Below are 20,973 nucleotides of genomic sequence, written 5' to 3'. Positions count from 1 at the left end.
TTTACTTTTATTTTCAAAAAGAAAAGAACCCCTGTTCCGAGCGTTCTCTAGCAAGGTCATTTTTCTCCCTAACCCAAGTCAGGGACATTCTTCGGGTTCAATCACAGGGTACAAGCTTGCCACCTGCTGAACATAATCCGACATAATCTCCGGTCGAGTAATATAGAAGGGCAAGGTGGCGCCAGATGGTGTCCAACTCGCATAATCGCGAACATGACAGAGTCTATTGGCGTAGAGAAACCGTGCCGAATCCTATGCGGAACTTGTACCAGGGGATATGTATCCACGGACATGGGAACTGGCTATCGATAGGCAGGCTTTTGCTTTCGACCGCAGCTATACAATTGCCGCGATGATTTACGCCCGCCCAATAGCCACCGATGCCCAAGCGATAATCAAAAGCCGCGTGAAACGCTGAAATAAAGCCGGATTGCTTTCTGTCTGCAGTTTTCGAAACGCTACGCAAGCTGACGCCATCGAGAATCCTGCTGGACGATTGCCCGTTTCGATGAGAATGTCAAATCGAACGATATTTGAAAACCGCCTGCAAATTGTACGTTTAGAGGATATGTCTGAGGTTCTTATAATTTTAGTTCCTTAGATTTTATAATAGAAATTGCAGGACTAATTATTATTAATATGTTCCTTTTAATTCTTTTCTTATTTTTACATCGAAAGAAAGTAGCCACTTCTCGTTCGTTCCTTCGAATCTTTCTTTCTCAAGCACAATGGTCGAATCGTTTTTCCAGCAGAAAAATAGAATTCCAACTCGAGAGGGTTAAATAGCATCGATCGATTACCGTACAGATTCTCGCGTCCTTATCTAAGGGCAGCTCGGGGCAAATGCCTCTCAAAGGATCATTGATATTCGAGCAAGTAAAGGCGAACGATTTTTCGTGATTCGTCCTCGTGGATTGACAGATCGATCCTCTTTTCTTGCCCAACTCGTTTCTGATGCCGTGGCTTACGGGCTGGTCTTAACTACCGTCGAACGTATTTCTCTTTAAAGCCATTTTAAATTACGAGCCTGTTCACTTTGCCGCAGGACCTGATTCTTGGTTCACGGAAGGAATAAGAGCCTGCATCTTTCTTTTTATTTCACCCTTTCGTCTTCCGGCTCCGTAATCCAGCGTGAAATAACGAAACCAACAGAAACGTTGTTTCAAAAAAGAATGCTAACTCGAGGACCATTTACGAAAAATTCCTTCCAGAAAACTGTTGGCAATAGTTACCCAATCCTGTTAATCTTCAACTACAAAAAATATATTTTCCTAAATTTCTTGCGATTCTCTGGCGATAGTTACGGTTTCCTTTCTTTTCATTCTTTTCCTATGTTCATTTCGACAAGTGGATACGTTTTCTTCTTTCACTATAAAATTCCTTAATTTTGTTTTCTAAATAAGTATTGTACTACCGTGAATTCAACACTCTAACAAACCGCGTCGTAAATAAAAATGTCTCGCAATGGTACTCTTGGATGCAACGCTATTCTTCTTCCCATAGTTACCTCTAATCCTTTGCAGTGCACCATTATCCCGATTTCCGTCGATCGTTCAGAGTTTATTTTCGAAGATTCCTCTTCAGAAAATCCTCTTGTTTTATCTCTTGACCGTCCATCGGTACGTCGAACGGTGGTTGGAGCATCGCGGTAAGAACGTAATCCTAGATAAACGAAAACAGGGTGGCAAATACGCGGTCATCAGCAGTGGCAACCACTTCCTGGTTCTTTGTCGTCGGTCCAATTAGCCGGAAGTACGGTAACGACGTCGCGACCACGATAGAACCGACCGATACATTTCTCTCAAGGAACGGCCACTGTTCAACCTTTCTCCTTTTCTTCCATTCACATTGTACCAACTTCTTGGCAAAATGAATTCCCTTCAAGCGGAGACGGTGATTTCAACGAAACGAAACTTTTGACGGGTCGGTTAAATAATTTATACGTTCGCGACTTCCTACGAATTCCATCTTAACCATGTTACCATTGTCTCTGTCGCGACATAGACTACGAGCCAAAGGGTTAAGATTCGCTCAAGGCGGAGCTAGTTAAGGTAACACCATTATCGATTCATAGACAGAGTTACGTAAGCTGTAAAGGAGAGGGGAAACCGCCTAGTCTCCTGAGTTCCTTACGTAACCGGAAATTCCGCGAACGATAATCACGGCTTCGGTTCGTAATTTGGCCGAAGCCGTGCAATTTCACGCGATAAATCAGTCGTCTGGCGTTAAACACGCTTCGAGCACGGTTGAAAGATCACCGGTCCACAGCCCCTACGGTTCCGAGGGGAAAGAAATAATTATGTTGTCGGGAAACGATCAGCCAGATTATTCGATTCGTGAAATTGATATGTTTAGAGGGTGTTAAAAGATAGACTTCAGGATTTATAGCTCGTATGTTAGATCGGTGTGAATAAAATGCTTGAATAAAACCAACACGCGTTTACTCGTAATTCCTTTTGTTGAGACACAGTGGCACACGTTTTGGTCGCTGGTAATTCCGTCGAATCAATTGGTCCCTTTGGCGAAGCAATGGAAATCCGCCTTGTGTATCTCTTGTTGTCTGGCTGGAAACGCGTGCTGACTCGGAATACGTTGTAGCTGGAAAATTGAATCGATCCGGTAATGGTTTCGAATTGCTCTCTGTCTCGAAGTGTGTACCGTGTATAATTGAATCAATTTCAATTGATTTCTGAACGCTCCGATCGACGTTTTGATCGACTTTGTCAATAACGACTACGTTGTTCGCCTGATAATTTTCGTCTTTCAAATTTTTATAGTCCCACCATAGAAAACACTTGTCGAGAACGAGTTTGGATATAAAAGCCTGAGGTGGTCTTTAGAAGAAAATTTATAGCGCGCAATTTCTTTTTTATCATCTCTAACCTAAAACACACTATAAATAACTGAAATCCGAGAGCAAAAAAATAGGTCAGGAATGCTTTGCTCAGCAAAAACATAGAATTCATTGCTAATTTTATAGTGGACCCCAGCGGTTGGTGTCCCTCGAACGGGTGTTGCGTCGTTTAAATATAAAATTCTCCTAAAACGTGGCCATAATAAAACAGCCTACTCGATATCGGGGAGGATTTTATTTCCTTGGACAAAACAGCAGCTCGACTCAAAAGTTTCTCTATCGTTCGGGAATTCTAGCAATTTCAGCGCGAACGCGGGGCGGTAATAAAATTTCGAGGAAAGCCAGCCGCGGGATTTGCTGGAAACACCGAGCTCTCTGCATTCGGTCGTTAAATCGGAAATGAGTTCTTGACCTGAACGCACCTTGTCCGCTGGTAGCTCCAGCAATTTCTCTATTTTCTTTTCGCCCCTCTGGCCTGCACGGACCTCCTCTCCGAGGTCCGCCAAAGTAATTCCATTTTTAGTAGGCGACCACCGTCAGTTGCACGTGCCCAGCGCGTCGATATCATCCTTCGAAAAGAGAAACTTTGTCTTCCGCCACCTCCTTCTTTCCTTCTTCCCTTAGCGCTGACTAATTACGCTCCAAGAAACTTCGAATATTGTATCATTAAATGGCTCTCGCCGCGGACTTCAACGTCGGCTATCTATATTCATGAACGAACGAGAATTGTGCCGAGAAAAGTAGTTAGTTCCTTTTTATATTTTAACGCTTTGATTGTGTGATTAGGTAAAGATTAATGAATACGGATCGGTGCGAAGTAAGGTACGCAAGTTTCTGATTTAATTTCAATTCATTATCATTATTTTTTTGATTTATCAAGATTACTCACCGAGGCTGTCAACGCGTTAAGAATGTTAAAAATTAATGGTTTGCTCTTTCGAATTGCTAATGTAATTTCAGTGTTGGTTTAGAATTCTCCTTCCGCGGTCGCTTTTCAATCTGTTAACGAATTGCAATCTTTTCTTAGGTATCAAATTAACACCACATAACGATCGGAAAATGTGATCTGGCAAAAGTGGAAAAGAAGTTGGTCGGGGGTGCTTTCGAGACGGTGGCAACGTACAATTTCATAAATTAGAATTTAAAGAAACTTTCAGCTTCAAGCTACTACGGTTACGGGGAGATTCTGTTGGCGGATTCGTAACAATCTGTTAACTTTAATACTCTTCAGGGGAGGGAGAAAAAGTGCAGGCTAACTCGTTCAAGCCGAGAAATTTACAATTTTAGGTTTCACGACGAAAGTTTTCTCGTTGCGGCCACGTAATCTTGCCGTTATTGATTCAGAGAGAGAGAAAGAAAGAGAGAAAGTAAAGCTATATGTACCTCGAGGAAATACTGAAACAATATTTCCACTGCTACTTCGACGAATGAAGAACATTTCTTTTTAATTACACTAATGGCTCCTTAATAGTCGCGGTATCATCAGTATCAGTTCTAGAAATTACTTCTCTCCTTCGCGATAGTGCTCTAACGTGTATTCCGTCCGGTTAAAACGACGCGGAAAGTAAATCAGAAAACGCCAATCCGTTTGAGAGACAGTCGCGCGTAGCGTCCCGTCGCGTCGCAACGGAACAGAGCGCGTCGACGTACGGGGTTGAAAATTTATTCATGCGAATCAGTTTCACGGGGACGGGCAGCAGTGGTGTCGGAGTATGTTTCGCGGATTCCTAGCAAAGGGAAAAGAAACTAGAATTCTCCTGACTCCGTTGACACCGTCCTACCAGACAAGATGCTTCACGTACACCACTAGCCAGTCTCGTGTATGCGTGAGACGAATAAATTTCTCGTCTTACCCCCTTGGGCTTCCGTCTCTTTTTTCTTTTTTTTAGTTTTTTCCTTTTCTTCTTTCCTTCCTTTCACCATCCCGACAGCCGGGACGGGATAAGACGGGATCACGCGGCGCCGTTGAAGTACTTATCTAAATATGATTTCCTTATTTGAAAGGAATTCAGTATTGCACGCCTCCATCGACGAGCTCCGCGGATTCGAACAGTGTCTAGTAATATCGCGACGAGTGAACGAGCTAGTGGCTCGAGAAAAATCGATCTTCCGCTTTGTCTCCTGCTTCCGGAAGCGGAAAGAAGAAACATTGACTGCTGTTGGATTACCGGGATGAGATGAAGTAGAGTCGACACGTAGGGAAAAGTGAGGCACAGGCTGCTACCAAATAGGTACTTTTAGGTAGAAAACAATAAGTTAGATTTTCAAAGGAACTCTTTAATCATACTGTTAGAAATTGTTTTTACAATTATAACGTGACGTATTATCCATGGTCATTATCCAGGTTTATCCTACTGAATTCTTCCATAGTATAAGTGTGTACATCAAATAGCAAGTTGCATTTGCCGCGATTTGAAAAGAGCATTCGGGTCGACGATTTTACACATTTTCCATCGAAAATTCGCCGGTAAGGGTTGGTTGCTGCACGTGAAGCGTCTTGTATTCGAAAGTGCATTCCCTGTCCCAGTTCCTGTTTCCTGCGACTTTAAAAAGTCACGGCGTTGCTTTTCATTTTCGTTTCCCCGCGCGGTCATCGATTCGCTGGAAATGGTGAAAAATTTTCAGCTACCTCCGACGACGGAAATACAGACACGTGTAGCTGGCGTGTATCCGACGCGAACTTCTCAAGAATGTCCCAAGAAGTTTGAGGAAATGTTGTACATTGATCAAAATTCTGTTACGAAGAAGCATGTCTGAGGAATATTCACCCGACTATTCGTGTACCAGAAAATCGTTTCTTCTCTTTTCTCGTATACGGAACGTAAAATTCGTACGAGTGGTTGGGAAAACTAAAAAAAAAGGGGAGGAAAAAAGAGAATATCGTTCTCTCCCAGCAATTCGTGATATTCTATCACCCTCTTTTTTTCGTGGATAGCACGGAAAACTACTGTTTGTCTCCTTTACGGGACGAAGGTGAATGATGAAGAAGGAAACACCGTCCCAACGTGTGCCGTGAATGAATACGAACAAAAGGGTCCGACCAATCTTCGTCTTCATGCAAATCCGGACGACGTGTCATCGCACACTCGCTCGAACGATTTGCGGCCGTGAATCTCCCCTGAAGACTCGGAATCCATAGAAATGGCTGGCAGAACCTCTATATTTTATTCTTATTACCTAAGGATGTTGGGGTTCGCCGGATATCGCATCATGTTTCCAGTATTCACTTTATTCGTGACGTTAATCTCGAATTGAGAAAGAATATGTCAAGGGGGTTGATTTATTTTCTACGGAGGGATCTTCGATGAAAATGTTATGTTCCTTGAATGATAAATTTCTTTTCTTCCAAGTGGGTTTCAACGATCAATTTAATTTTTTTTTTTATTTATTAAACAGGTCTTATGTTAAAAATATTTTTCACGCTTTCTGAAAAACGCAAAGACCCAAAGCTCCCTTAACTCGATCTAATTGCTCGGTTCCTCTGAATAAAGCTTCTTAACTCATAGTTCTCAACTCGGCGTCGATAATCTTACCGGAAACGCGTCGTTGTCGTTCGGTTCTCGACCCAGTAATCCGCTTAACAAGCTTCGAGAAGGATCACGTCGACGTCTATCGTCGCCAAAAATAAGAAACGAAAGAAGTACATATTGCGAAATAATATTCGCGTTTTCGCCGAATAATTTATGCAACGAAGCACACCGTGTTCCACCGTGGTTTCCGTTATTTTCGGTGAAAGAAATTCAGCGTGGATTCGTGCGATTCGTTCGTGCAAATCTTCGAAAGCAGACAGTGAGGATGCATCGTTGAAAGCTTGAACGAGCCATTTTAAAGGGCCACCCAAGGAATAGGAGTGGTCGGAACAGTAGCTTCTTAACCGGACACGATCCTCTTCATCTGTCAGCTTAACCACCTTTCATGTTTCATCTCCTTATACGCGATACTGCGGGATGAATCCGCTCGTAAACGGCGCACGGTAACGGCGGCGAATTACACGACGAAAAGAAAGTGGTAGATTCTTCCGCGTCGCTGTGGATATTGTTTCGAAAGTTCTTCAGAGCGATACATACATCTTTTACTGCAACATTATGTTCCAATTTTGTGAGAAATAATGTGATGTAAGAGGTCTTTTTAACACAAAAAAATGATTTTTTGAGCATGAAATTACCTGGGAAAATAAATATACAAAATTTAATTTTAATTTCGCCTGAACGGATTGTAGCCAAGTTACCTGTTAATATTATATTTTAAAAATTACAAAATTAGCTCGGGACCATAAAACGAATATTGAAAATACACTCTTCGTAATTTGTCGTTTATTCAATACAACAAAGCAAACCCTTTACGAAGTGGCTGAAGTAAAGCTTTGTCAAGCGGACAGAAGGTTCTGAAGGAAAATGATTTTCATTTAATTAACAACGCGAGTCAAACGAATTTACAGCTACAGCATAACGCGAAGGAAATTGTGAAAATGTTTCCAGCAGGTACGCGTTGCTCTCTTTGCTTTTTCGCTGTTGCGCTTTTTACCGGTTAATTGGCTCTGAAGTCCGCGCAACGACTTCTCCTAATTAGCAAATCGAACAAGAACCACGGAAAAAAAATTACGTCCGTTGCGAACTGCAAATGACATGGAACGTTTAAACATTTTTATACGTGATCCGTAAATACAGTTACGGTAAATATAAATAGCATTTCTGTGCCCCGGTCAAGAGGAATAATTGGAGTACCGACACGTTTGCTGAAATAAAATTCTTTCAAATTTTCCCTCCGATCCTCGACACTTGCGAACGAGCTAAAAAGTTGATGGTAGCAATTGTAAGTTTCGTGCCATCATTCGACCATCGCTTGACATCCTGAATGGGGTAAAAAGTCACATCGATGGCAGGCATAGAAAACCGACATATTGGTATTTCCTTCACGTTCCCGTTTTACGACCTTTCGAGGCCTCTGACTGCGATTCCTTTATCGACGTTTCCCGCTGCCACCCAATCGATTTTCGAAAGTTTCACTCGTTCCTTCGTGTTCTATCTATTCATCGTCATTTTCTCTATCGCTTTAAACACGGTTCTCCGACGACACTCGAGAAAACGTGACGGTATGTCCTCGAAAGAGAGATTAACCGTGTCGACAAGATTGAATTGCTTCAAAGTCGCGATGAAAGCATATTCTGTATCATCAGCGCTGCATTGTTTAATAGATCATATCAGATCGTATCCAGATGTCCTTCGCAAAACGGCACGAGCCACGAAATTCGCGTTTCTTCCTCGAGTACATCGTTTCCTCGTACAATTAGGTACGTAAGTTTCTCGCGACAATACCAAAAGCAATCCGGGCTGGTTGTCGCTGTTCCTGCCCTGTCTCGGCCCTTTTGATTCCCTTCAGCACCACTCGAGACAATTGGTCGTGTCCGGCTGAATTACACGATGACCGCGCTTTCGACCGGCTTCTCCGCTGCAAAAGGTGCTGCTACGTGTAGCACGTGTCACGTTGGACGCGTGCCATCAATCACACGCGAGGTACACGCGTTTCTCGGAAGCTCGACATGCTCTCGGTTCGTCCCCGTGTCTGGAATCTCCGCTGGCGAACACCGAAAGGATTACGCGCCTCGTGAAACTGTCGAACAAACGTACGGATCGTTCTGCTCGCGACGTCTTAATGTCGATTCCTTCTGGTCAAAGAACGCGTTTATTACTTCCTCAACAAGAATCGAGGCAGTTAAACGAATCCGCGCGCATTGAAGCGTGCTTAATTTAAAATAGAATATTCCATTACTTTGTAACTCATTCGCAATTCCATCTGAATCCCTTTTCAAACAGCACGAGCGTTTCTTAATCGATGCGCCAGGATCGCGAAGGAGCGAGGTTGTTTCGAGGCGGGCGTGGAAAGAAATTCACTTAGCTTAATGGCGAAACGGGAAACAAAATGGTGGAATATTGAGAGAAGCGGAGAAGAAAAAGGAATATAATCCGGAGTTTAAAGAGGCTCGCGTTCGAGCGTCCGGTGAACGATAAGGTTGCATCCGGGGTTGAGACCTTTTCAACTTTTCTATTATTCCATGAAAAGTTAACGATCCAGAAGCTCGTCGGGTAGAAAATAACCTAGAAAGAGCCTTTGCCGAACAGTCGTACGGTAAAACAAGTAACGTCGATCAAACGATCGTAAAAAGTTTTGGTGGCGAAATAAAATCGGCTCGACCGATTTCCTGCTGTTCTATGCGACGATCACACAACCACGATTCCTGATGACTTTCCGCGCCTTTACGGTACGCTCGTTGACCGTTTCCGTTTTTACATGTTCCGGTCGTGACGTAAAACGCGCCCTATCCCAAAGATAGACCTTTCCAGCCGGATGCTCGGAGTCACGTGGTTGCATGCATAACGAGTTTCCTTTGGAAACAGACGGTCTCTAGGTAGCCCGAAGAACCTGATATTCGTCGCTTTTCATCCCATTCCCGTCGATACGAACGTGTCGACCGCGATGAATAAGGCTTCTCACCGTCTCGTGGCTTCCTTGGAAATGATAGTGAAAATCCTGCACCATGCGCAGGATGCTTTCATCCTTGACGCGTGTTCTTTTGATGATAAAATATCTCTGAAATTTCGCTTCACGCGATGATGCCTCTTTACAGTAATATTAGATACGTTTGGATGTTGAAATTGCATATTTGATGGATCAAATTTTCACTTCATTTCATTTTTTATGATAATAGAAAAGAAAATGATCCAGTAATAAAAGGAGACAAATTTCGGTAACATGTTAAAAGCTGAAATACTGTAATTATACCTTGATGAACGTAATTAGCTGAATATGGCTATTCACTTGCTGACTTTCAACAGACACGTACAGAACTCAACCACCCTTGGTAATCAGGTAATTTTCTCTCTCTGTCCGAAGCTATTGTTTCGTATTATTGACACCCTTATTTCTACTTTCTTTCATCTGTCTAATCTTTTACACCACAATTACCTCGCCACCTATTATACGGATGCTTGATCAACCAGCCACTTTATTTTCCAAACGCGTTTCCTCGCGCTGGAAGTAAGGGAAACTCGATTAATCCTGATTCCTTCGCTAGAACTGGCTACGTTCTACGTTGGACTTCTTCCATTTATCTTCGACTCGTTCCGAGCGGAAATAACGTATGGATGGGTATCGATTTATTGACAACACGACGAATACTGGGCGGCTTAATGGTAGTAGAAAGAGATCGATAATATTTGTACTATCCAATATCTAATCTTAATACCACAACGGCCGATGTCAATTACTCATTCGTGGCTTTGATATGTAACTTTTATACGCCGGCATTCCTTTATCTTATGTCCGTTTACTATATTAATTCCAATTTCAAGATTGCTAATTTTATGGGATATACCATATTTTATCAGCAACCTTTTTTTTCAATACACAAGAAAATATTAAATTTCAAGTGTCGTTGATTTCATAAAATATGGAATCTTCAGAAGGTTGATATTTTATCGATAATGTTATGTCACGAAGGATATAAACTTGCTTGATTAAAATCCAGATAGAATCAATATCACTACTTCAATTTAATTTGGGAAAACATAATTAAGATACAAAATTAGTTAAAGCAATGTTACTGTCATGAACGAAGAATCCCTGGTATTTGTATCTGTGTCGCTCTCTTCGGTAATTCAATTAAATAACTTTCTCTATAAAAAACTTATTGAAAGATCTACACACGTGTATCGTGAACCAGAAAAGACCATGATCGGTAATAGAATGTAAGTTGTAACTGGTTGAAAACTGTTCTTGATATAGAACATTTTCCCCGGGTTGATCTGATCAAGTGAAAGACGTAAAAAGAAAGGTGAAAGAGAGAAGTTATTGGCTTCTGAACGATGAAAGAACAGAGAGGACGAGGGTTACACGATGAAGGCGGATCTCGTGGCACCCTACAGTCAACATAATTCCTGGTAACCGACTTTGTACGTCGTCGACAGGAAAGCTCTCCTGTATTAAAGGGGAATAACGACGTCCTCGAGAGTGATTCTGATAGTTATTTTCATAGCTGCTTGTTTTTCCTTCGTTACCCCTGGATCTTTTTCTCTAACGGAAAATAATTTTCTTCTTTTTCGATCCATTTTCTATATCAATTGTACAAAATTTTCTACGTTTCACGATAATTTAATAGTAAGAAGAGCTTTTATTTTTTGGTGAACTGAGAATAATTTGATTTAGTCGCTTTTGGTTTCTTTACGGATAGTCTCAATGGAAATCAAGGAAAAAAAATATTCTTTATTCGACAAAAGGTGTTGCTTGAAATTCAACTCACGTATTCTTTCAAATATCAGATACACTTTATCAAAATACCCTCTACCCCCTGGGTGATAGAATATTTATGAGTTATCTTATATCTTATGAGTTATTAATATCGGTGGTTAACGTTAAAGCTGATCATTGGCTCGCCGTTTAACTATCACGGAATCGATACAAAGGAAACAAACTGCAAGCGAAATCAACGATTATTTATATTCCAACGAATCGAACGTTATTTCGACCTAATTAAAGAGAGAAACGAGGAAAGGAAGGATTTTTATGAGAATCGTGGCTCCTGATTCTCTGTTTTATTCTACCGTTTGCACCGACCTGGCACCGGCTAATTTAGGTTTAACGAAGAGCGGTCGAATGTGCTTCCAATGAGATAGCAGACCTTATTTCGCCGGCTGTTAATTTCACTTCGGTTAATTCGTTCAGAGCCGTCCGGCTTACGTCGCTGCGCAGGCCGGACCGTAAAATCGTGATACTATTGAGAATAGCCACGATTACACACAAAGTCCTATGGGAATTTCAGTATTAATTGCTTTTACAGGAAACTTCTCTTGAATAGAAATTCGAACATTCGATTAAATAACTGCGGGATGAAAAATGCTGCGGTGCATACGGTGTAATTAAATATACAACCCTGAGGCGTCTAAAAATAGATAAAATTTTGAAATTTTTTGTTTAAATATTTCGATTTTTATTTTTTTAAACTTCTAATAAACGCAGTGACCGAACCTGTTAACGATCAATTACGTTCTTTTGGACGGCCGAATAACCACGCCTGGAAAACATACGAACCGGAAGTGCACGTTCGTCACGTACCCTTTGGTCCGTAGGGTCATGTAAATCCGGGTTAAACGAGCGGGTCGAGTACTCGCATTCTTGAGAATACAATCAATGCTAAGCTTCCCTTTCGGAATTTCTCGAATAGTGGGACTCTTTCACCGGCCCCTCGAATATCTTATGAATCGTGAAATTCCGGCGTCAGCAATTTCCTCCCTTTATGCCAGAATTATAGGAGAAATAGACGAGGCAGGCAGTGCAGGCCGCGAAAAAAAAAGAAATCGAGGAAAAAGGATGAATAAGTTCATCCGTCCTGGCAACGACGTTCTTTGTCTACAGTTATATCGCGGAGAACGCTCGGAGAAGTTTTAATTTAACGAGCCCGTACATCCTGTTCGTGACCATTATTTTTCTCGGTGTATGTAAACTCATTATATTCTTCGGTTTCTTTGACGGACCATTACGATCGCGCCGTCACGAACAACTCGACAGTCTCGAGATCATCGAAATTGATGAACACCGTTTCCACTTTTTTGATTGATTTTATTGAATCATAAAGTAACGACGAGAGGAAAAAATTCATATCCGAAAAAATCTTAATTGCACCCTCGAGGAGGAATTTCATAGGCGTCGGTGAGTTTTGTTTACGTCAATTTCGCGCGTAACAGGTCGATGGTAGTCCTCTTTTTTTTCAGTTCGACGCATCGACGTTTTAATCGTTAAAAGCTTTCCGGGCAACACGCGTTCTTGATCGCACCCATGACAATTTGCCCGGGGCGATTCGAAGCGAGGAATGCGCGAAAGAATTCGCTCGAACTGGCATAGCGCGTCTATTTCGTTACTCTGACTGCCGGCTACGCTTTTATCTCGAAACGATTTGCCGTTTACCCGCTCTTTCCTTTCTTTCTATCGTTCTTTCCTGTCAAATTTCGTGCCTTCCGTTCGCGTAAGCATCGTTTCAAGAATCCCCCGGCGCATTATTCGCATCCAACGACTCGAACGGCGGAGAACATTGAAAAGTTACGGCGAAACGTGTTGCAAATGTTGCGATGGTCTTTCGGTTGATCGCTTGGCATTTTTCGTTTATGGGAAACTGAACGGGAGACGCGTTTCTTCTTACGTAAAACCGTGAACGTATAGCGATTTATTGTGGTTGCTTTTATGATGAAGGTTCCTTGGAAAGGCAGCATTCTTCTGGTTATTTCGCACAAATGAACATTTACACTTGCATAACAGAACGATGTGGTTCCATAAAAGTTTCCTGAGGGCTTCTACGAGGACGCCTATAAATCTGACTAATTCAACATCGAAGACTAAACGAGCTCTAAATCTCCGGTAACTAGATGACGGGGCTTCGAAAGTGGTCTTCGTATCAGACCTGCCACCCAATCGATGTACAAATGAAATTTACAACCCCCTACATCTTCCACCTATATTCAACGAGTATCTCTTGAAGGGTGTTCAACAAGTTCGCGTTGCTCGTTGTAGCAAGAAGCATTTTCAACGAGTCTCTACAAATTTCATCGCGCTCGTAACCGTAAATTTCTTGCAGAAACGTAGTAACGAGTAGCGAAAGAAACAGTTTTTATAGCTTCATCGCATATCCACCGGTTCCTTAAAGTTAACCCCCCGGTGAGGATGTAACAGGAAACGTGGGACGCTAGAAATTACGCACGTACGTTATTACGTTCTGCACGTAACATATTCCAAACACGCTCAGAATGCTCGATAACGTTGCTCCTTTATTCCGTGCCCCGTGCCCGTGGAAATACTTCGCCGACAATGCAGCACGATTCCCGCGCAAAGGTCATTAGACCGTTTTATATTACCCTTCTTATTCTTCTTCCAGTATTTCTTTTTCTCCCTGACCCATATTATTCTTCGTAGCCGGAGAAAGCATCGAGAACTTTCTCATGCTTAATTTTCCTCGGGGTAGTTTAATAGATGCGACGCGACTGTGGCACGCGAGAAACCAATCGCCTTATCGCGCGTAAGGAGCTTTTAACACCTGAAGCTTTTGCCGCGTAAACGAGCTTGTGTGCGAGAAACCTCTTTTAAAGCTATTAAGCGGAGACTTGAAAGGAGCAGCTTAGTGATACCTAATTTAGGCCTATTTTGATGTGCTTAAGATGGGATCGAAGTCGTTCGAATTTGTCGTATCTACTTTGAAAACAGAAGCCTCGAAGAAAGTCGTGTTTCCTATTGTTCTTTATTGCACCCTCTATTCAAGGTATAAATGATCAGACGAGAAGAAGTTTCTTATTTGCGCGGTCTGAGGTGTCTGCCGATCGAGACGTATACATCCGCGAGCTATCGAGAAAATGTCGAAAGTGTCGGGGGTTGAATCTGGGTTAACGATCGGCCATAGCCCTCTCGACCCGATCTGCAGAAATGTCAGGGAGAAAATGAGCTGGACGGAAACAGATAGAATTCGATGTAAGAGTAAAAAGAGGAGAAGAAGGCAATTCAACGAGCCAACAGGCTCGACTATAAGATCGCGCGTTTTCCATTCGAAGGCTCATCGATCGTTCTCTTTTTACACTTCCGTCGAATGGAAGCCATTGTTACTCGGACAAAAAGTCAAAGCAACGCGAATACAAATTCCTTAACCCTTTCGCGAAAGTCTCACGAAAGATACGGCAAATGGCATTAATCATTTATGAAATGAAAGAGGATAAGGTTGAAATTATGGAGGAAGAGATTTTCGCGATTCACCCAAACACCATTCACATTATTCCCCCTTTTTTCTTTACCCGCCTTATAAGTCAAGGGTTCTTAGCACCGTTTAACTTCTTATAGCCGGTCCCTTTCGACGATACTGGCGGATGATTGGTTTTCTGAACGACGCCGGGTGTTTCGTTAGGCATCGCAAAGAAAACATTATTCAATGGCTGACAATTTGACCCTTTCGCTTTGGCGCGCTCGTCGTAGATAAAATGGTTATAAGCATTTTATTTATGGAAAAAATAGAGCCAATCGTACGTAATGAACAACTTTCGAAATTGGTGCTAGATAGTGAACGTATTTACCACACGTTTAGTGCGATTCTATCTTTCAGATTCAATTTGCGCTCACTCGGTCAGAACTTAACCATTATTAGTGTTTAAGAATCGTGGCATTAACAAGTTGAAAAAGATTATTTAACGATAGACAGAAATTTCGTTACCGTCAAGCGTGACTCGTAATTACGTTTGACAAATTACACGAGCAAACGAGGTCGACGGTGAAATAGTGGAACCTGTTTGAGTTGCTTCTACATCGAACTTTTTCGTTCCGCCAATTTTTAACTTACCCTATATTTATTTGAGCTTCCTAGGATTTTGTTTTAGTTGATATGGTAGTTCCACGCAGTTATGAAACTTAAAGTTGACTGTCACTGTTTAACATTGGTCGATAAATATTAATGGCTAACCCTTCTTCAATTGCATCAACCGCTATCGTGTAGTCCAATATTTTACTTTACTCTAAATATTTTTCCAAAGCTTTCCAATCAGTTTCGAACTCATTTTATTATATATTTTATTACAGTAGACCACGATACGTCCTGTGTTATACAAATCGCAAAGTTATGCAAATATGGATTACTTTACCATGAAAATATAAATTTACCTATATACCGTGTTACGCGAACACTACCTTAATTCTTGATTCACCTCGGGGTTTATTAAAATTTTTCAAGCCAATTTTACGAGTACTCGAATTGGTACAAGGATTATTTTCCCGCGATCCAATCGAGCGCAGGATCGCTAAAGAAGTTATCGACGCGGGGCTTATATCCTGGTCAGCATATTAAATATTTTGCACGCTTCACGGTTGATCGTGTGACTCGCGTATCAGGATTATAATTCCGCAGAGCTCCGTCGAAGTTGACGCTGTAACACAGATGTGTATACGTGCATTTTTACTGCACGCTTGCAAACTGCACCGGGGGTACCGACGCTGTAACGTTTAACTAGCGTCGCGTTTCGAATGCTTTACGACACGCTCGTCGAATTTATACGTCGTCTCGTTAGAAACGTTGACTTGTACGATTAAATTAGCCGAAACTAATGGAGATTCTTCATGGTACACGCGTAGAAATCAATGTAAACCACTAACTATTTTCTCCAATACGTTTTTTATTATTTTGCGTTAAGCAGACATTTTACAATTGCCGTTGACACGTTCGATTTAATGGTAAACACGAATCTAATTCAATTTTCTTCGAATTAACGAAATTTCTATTCGTAATTGTAGAAACTGGTACCATCTACAGTCACGTTGCAACAGTTTGTCGCTCGAACTTGATTCTCATTCAAGATCTCCACGAATGTCATTAGACAATAAACTCTACAACTAATTATTCTAAATCCGATCCGTAATAATTAGGATTGTCGATGTTACAAGAACCGATGGTACGAGGGGAGACAAGCAATTTGGAGATTGTGCACTTGAGACGAGCAGGAACTTCGGACGAGAGGAAACTCGATCCCAACATTGATTATTCCAAGTTACGAATTCGCAGCGAATTTATTTGCTGCTGGCGAAACGAGCGAAACACCAGGAGGTAGCAGAACGAAATTGACGTTCTAATTACATAGACGTCGATAGGTTGCAAAATTAATTTACCAACGTCTAAAACGTTTGAATCCTTGTTTCGAGTGATTTCGAACATAAGACACGCTAAGCATCGTTTTCAACCGGATAAATTAACTATCGAGTCAATTTTTCTATTCTCTGAATATGAATTTATTCCACAAATTCTATCCGCTGTTCACAGAATACAAATTTCTTTTTTCAAAAGAAGAAAATCTTACCTCAGTTCGAGAGATTCGAAGAGGATAAATTTCAGCGAAACGAGTCGATAAATAACCGGAACACCGTCGCGACGCGCAGAATTTCGACCGGTGGTCTGATAAATTAATCGATATCACGAAATTACGAGTTCGATACCGGTATGGGTGCACACGCGTAAACTCGTAACGATCGGATGCTGTGCGGCAAAGGAGAGCAAGCGAAAGATCGGTAGTAATGAAGACGCCGGTGTGCGGCGAAATCCGAAGATGCAATTACTGACAGAACAAATCGGGGATAATCTTGATTACAATCTACATCTGCTCCCGTACGTAACATCTCGGATTGCTAATTAATCGAATCCCTCCTACTACCTTCCCTCGCTCCTTTTTATCCAGCCCCTCTTCCCACTTATCTACCGCTATCTTTTACATTAATACCGTAATAAACCAAGCCGTGGTCCATTGACGGTGTGTATCGAGACAAAAAAGCGGCCGGTAGGCGCACCGGAATCTCGCAAAAACGATCGAAGACACGCGGAACAGCGTGCTCGACGTGTTAACACCAGGAATGCAGTCCAATTTTTGCACTATCAGAAGCACGGTTGGCAACTCGCCACGTACGTGCACGTCATTTCATATCGGTCCTTGTTGCCAGTTATCTTGCAAGGTGGTAATGCTACAACCTTTTTTTTTCACCTCCCTCTCTGTCTTTCTTTCGTTCGCTCTTTATCTACTTTTTATGCCACCTTTTCGATTACTCGCTGGAACTCGAGACTCGTTTCCATTCAACCCGAGCCGAGATAGATCGCCTAAGTGCAAAGGTTCTACGATAAATCACCACCATTTTTAAATATTCTATTAGCTAGGCATAATTCAACCATACCCTGATTTTCTTTTAATTATCGGTGAACGGAGAGGCCGCGACTCTTGTACGAAAGGCTGATTCGATCTAACCATTTTATTTGTTCCTTATAGAATTTTCTGTCTCGGAATTTAATGTATTTTGTAATTTTTACTTTTTTCTTTATTAAGATCGTGTACAAGAACTACCAAAGTGTTAACGTGCTTCTTTCGTGTTCCAGGCAATATAAAGACCAAGGCTGTGCTGGATGTGGAATCAAAGAGAGGATATTGGTTGACGGTGTACGCGCAGGATCATGGTGTCGTCCCTCTGAGCTCGAGCTTACAGGTTTTTATAAAAGAAAATGAATTTTCCTATTTTTTCAACTCCATACTCTTAACGAACGAATCTTACATTTCGTGTCAGCGAACAAATTTCATCGCGCTTGAAATGTATTGTCTTTTGTAACGTCGATTCCGAAGCTTCGTTGAAGTTTCGTCATTGTATCGAGGAAAGTATTGAAGCAAGTGTTCTCCACTTTCTACCTGCATGAACTCTCGAAAGTGGAACGATGACCAATCAATACGAGCGCTTGATAGAAGTTTCCGTGCCATTCATTTTTCCCATCTTGATACACTACGAGATCCTCCGTGTAGTGTACGTAGTTTATTCGACAAGTTTCGAAATTACACGATCGACCTACATGCAAATTGATTAATTAATTTGCTGTTGCAAACAGCAACTAATTGCGACTCTCATATCGAACATTTGCGTTACAACGATAGACTGATACTTCAAATTTTATCATAGTACAAGTAATTAAGGTTCTATCATTTTGAAAATACAACGTGTGACCGAAATGATTATCTCGTAGAAAGAAGTAATTCGTTCGCGAAGAATTCTTCTCCAAATAACTAATATGTTTGTACAGGTGTACGTGGAGGTGCTGGATGAGAACGACAACACCCCGTTGACCGAGGTTCCGGTTTATTATCCGTCCGTTCCGGAGAATTCTCCGGCAGGTGTGAGCGTCCTGCAGATCCGGGCGTTCGATCGCGACGTCTCGCCCCAACAATTCACCTTTTCCATCACGAGTGGCAATCCAGAGGGTTATTTTCTCATCAACTCCACCACCGGTAAGTTCCACATGGCCAGTCGTGTCCGAAGAGCAATATCTTGCCGAGAATCGAAATAGATTGGCCTGCGCTGCTGTAACCCTCCTTCTCGTAGCTCGTAACGAGATCAATTTTGCCAGGACGAGGATTTTAATGGGCTCCGGTACGAAAATAAACGAACTCGCGATATCGTTTCTTCAAATTTCAATCGAAAACTCTCGGCAATTTACGAGAACGAATCGATCGGTTTAATGATTTAGTTCGCGAACGCGTTCCCTGCATCGAGTCTCGTCGGTTTCGGTAATTCGCGAATGTTGGACTTCGATACGACGCTAGTGATTGGGCGTAATGAACGATAATTTTGCACTCAATTTGGTTAATAACGGCGTTGAGGCACAGTGATTGACCTTTTCTCGCAATATATCGCTCTTACCAAGAATTAAAGACGTAAGAGCTTGTTGAGAAGCGGGCTTGTTGCAATAGTGAATTAGATGCAATATAATGACACAAAGCAAAGTGAATGTTAATATATTGGATATGACCAAAAAGATTGTGCAGATTTTATATTAAATTAAAAAGTAGAACAATCGTATTCTGAATAATTGGAATTCTCGCTGTCGATAATCGCGAGAGTTAATTTAATTACAATTAAATTTCGAACAATCAGGAAAGCTCTTTATTCATCGTTACCCTCTCTTTCATCGGGATTAATAACGAAAGTTACAAATTGAATATCCTGTAACGTAGAATATTAGCCGATAAAAGGATTTCCTTTTATCGTGTGTTCACCGCGGGGTATATTAACAATCCCCGTTGAATCTATTAACAATGTTCGAGACGAACGAGCGACACACCGGCGAAAGAAAAACGCCGTTGTTGTATTCGTCCTGTAACGCGGCTAACACATGCAAATTCGCCTTGATCGAACTCCGATTCATTATTCATCGTTTCTCGACCGCGTCAGGTCGTACTCGGTTATGAAACGATGAAAAGTCGGAAAGTCGTTATTGAAAAAGAAAAAAAAAAGGCGAATTCGATGGATACCGCGCGTAAATGGGCACGCAGACAAGGCCGGGCTAGAATCAATTTTAATACAAGACAATTTGCGATACAAATTCGATTCGATTCTTCGTGAATAATCTTGGCGGGAGGCGGCTGAGCGATTAAATTGGACTTTTAAATGAGCCGCGATGGTGAAATTGGACTTTTAATTTGAACCTCGAGCCAGGGATCCGAGGAAGCAGCTATTGCCGTCTTCATTGAGTTCCTTCTGGTAATCGTCGATTCTATATTCAAGAATATGCTAATGCCGAGGATCTAGCAGATCTTAATGACTTCAAATAGTAGCAATGAAATAACTAACGAGATCAGTTTAAGTATAAATATACATATATTTCACACGTTGATCGTCGCGAATTTAATTTCATCAAAAGAGTGCCTATCGAATTGCGAGAAGATTATTTCCCATCGTAATAAGATAAAACGTTTAAAAAGAGGAGGAAAATTACACGAATTTCGTTGAGAATTTGTAACTCGTTTGCTCTGCGTCTTTGATACCGTACCGTCTGACTTATGATTGATCTTATCACTGCGACACTTTTTAAGTGGTAGAAACTATGGAAGTAAGTGTACCTTTCACTCGAATGATAAATGAGTCACCTTTTCTGGTTAATAAGTGAAACCTCGTGTCGTTTAATGGCATAGTGCGATATAAAAATCTTCATTAACCAATTACTTAACGCTATCAAAGTCGCACCGGCAATCAAAGGTTTCTCGAAGGCAACTTCTCTCCTTCTGGCTCGTAAATACGGTATGAAGCAAAGTGGAACCACCGGGAGCTTCAAAAGTTGAGAAATAAATCTCGTCGAACAGGATACCGTATAAATTTTCCCCTTCAAACGTTCCGTTTCGTTTCGTTTCGTTTCGTTTCGTTTCGTTTCTTCGCGTCACCCCTTCGCGCCTCTCCCTACGCGAAGTTCAGGGCCGTTAATTACAAACGAGCGTGGAACGAACAGAGAACTTGCAATCGAAGTTACACATCCATCGAGCTCCTTCAGGCGGGGATCGGCTTTCTTCCGGAAGTTTCGTAAGCAGCCATTTATCCGCAGTCATCTCGAAGATCGATGTTAGCAGGAAAATTGCTTACACCGGTAGAAGGCAGCTTGCAATTAAAAAGTTGAACGTACGTTGATTTGTATTCATCAGTCTCTCCGAATCGCAACAAACTTTCCTTCTTGGCTATCCTCGTCCGAAATTGTGTTACCACTCTCTTAACATATTCAGACATCGTTACATGCTTTCGTACTTTTCCCTAATTTT

At 41.7% G+C, this 20,973-nt stretch overlaps 1 protein-coding gene across 7 annotated transcripts in view; it reads left to right on the top strand.

Annotated features, from left to right (window-relative positions):
- Nucleotides 1-20,973, top strand: part of LOC114883227 (fat-like cadherin-related tumor suppressor homolog) — a 291,047-nt gene that overhangs the window by 230,884 nt on the left and 39,190 nt on the right. For all 7 annotated transcript variants that reach the window (XM_029176014.2, XM_029200842.2, XM_029200833.2 and 4 more), the window contains exons 4-5: nucleotides 17,781-17,887; nucleotides 18,471-18,675. In XM_029176014.2, coding sequence (XP_029031847.2) covers nucleotides 17,781-17,887; nucleotides 18,471-18,675 — 312 coding nt within the window. The remainder of the gene's footprint in view (nucleotides 1-17,780; nucleotides 17,888-18,470; nucleotides 18,676-20,973) is intronic.

The sequence above is a fragment of the Osmia bicornis genome, chromosome 4 (genome assembly GCF_907164935.1).
Source record: "Osmia bicornis bicornis chromosome 4, iOsmBic2.1, whole genome shotgun sequence".
NCBI lineage: Eukaryota > Metazoa > Arthropoda > Insecta > Hymenoptera > Megachilidae > Osmia > Osmia bicornis.
This window is presented reverse-complemented; position numbering and strand designations above follow the sequence as displayed.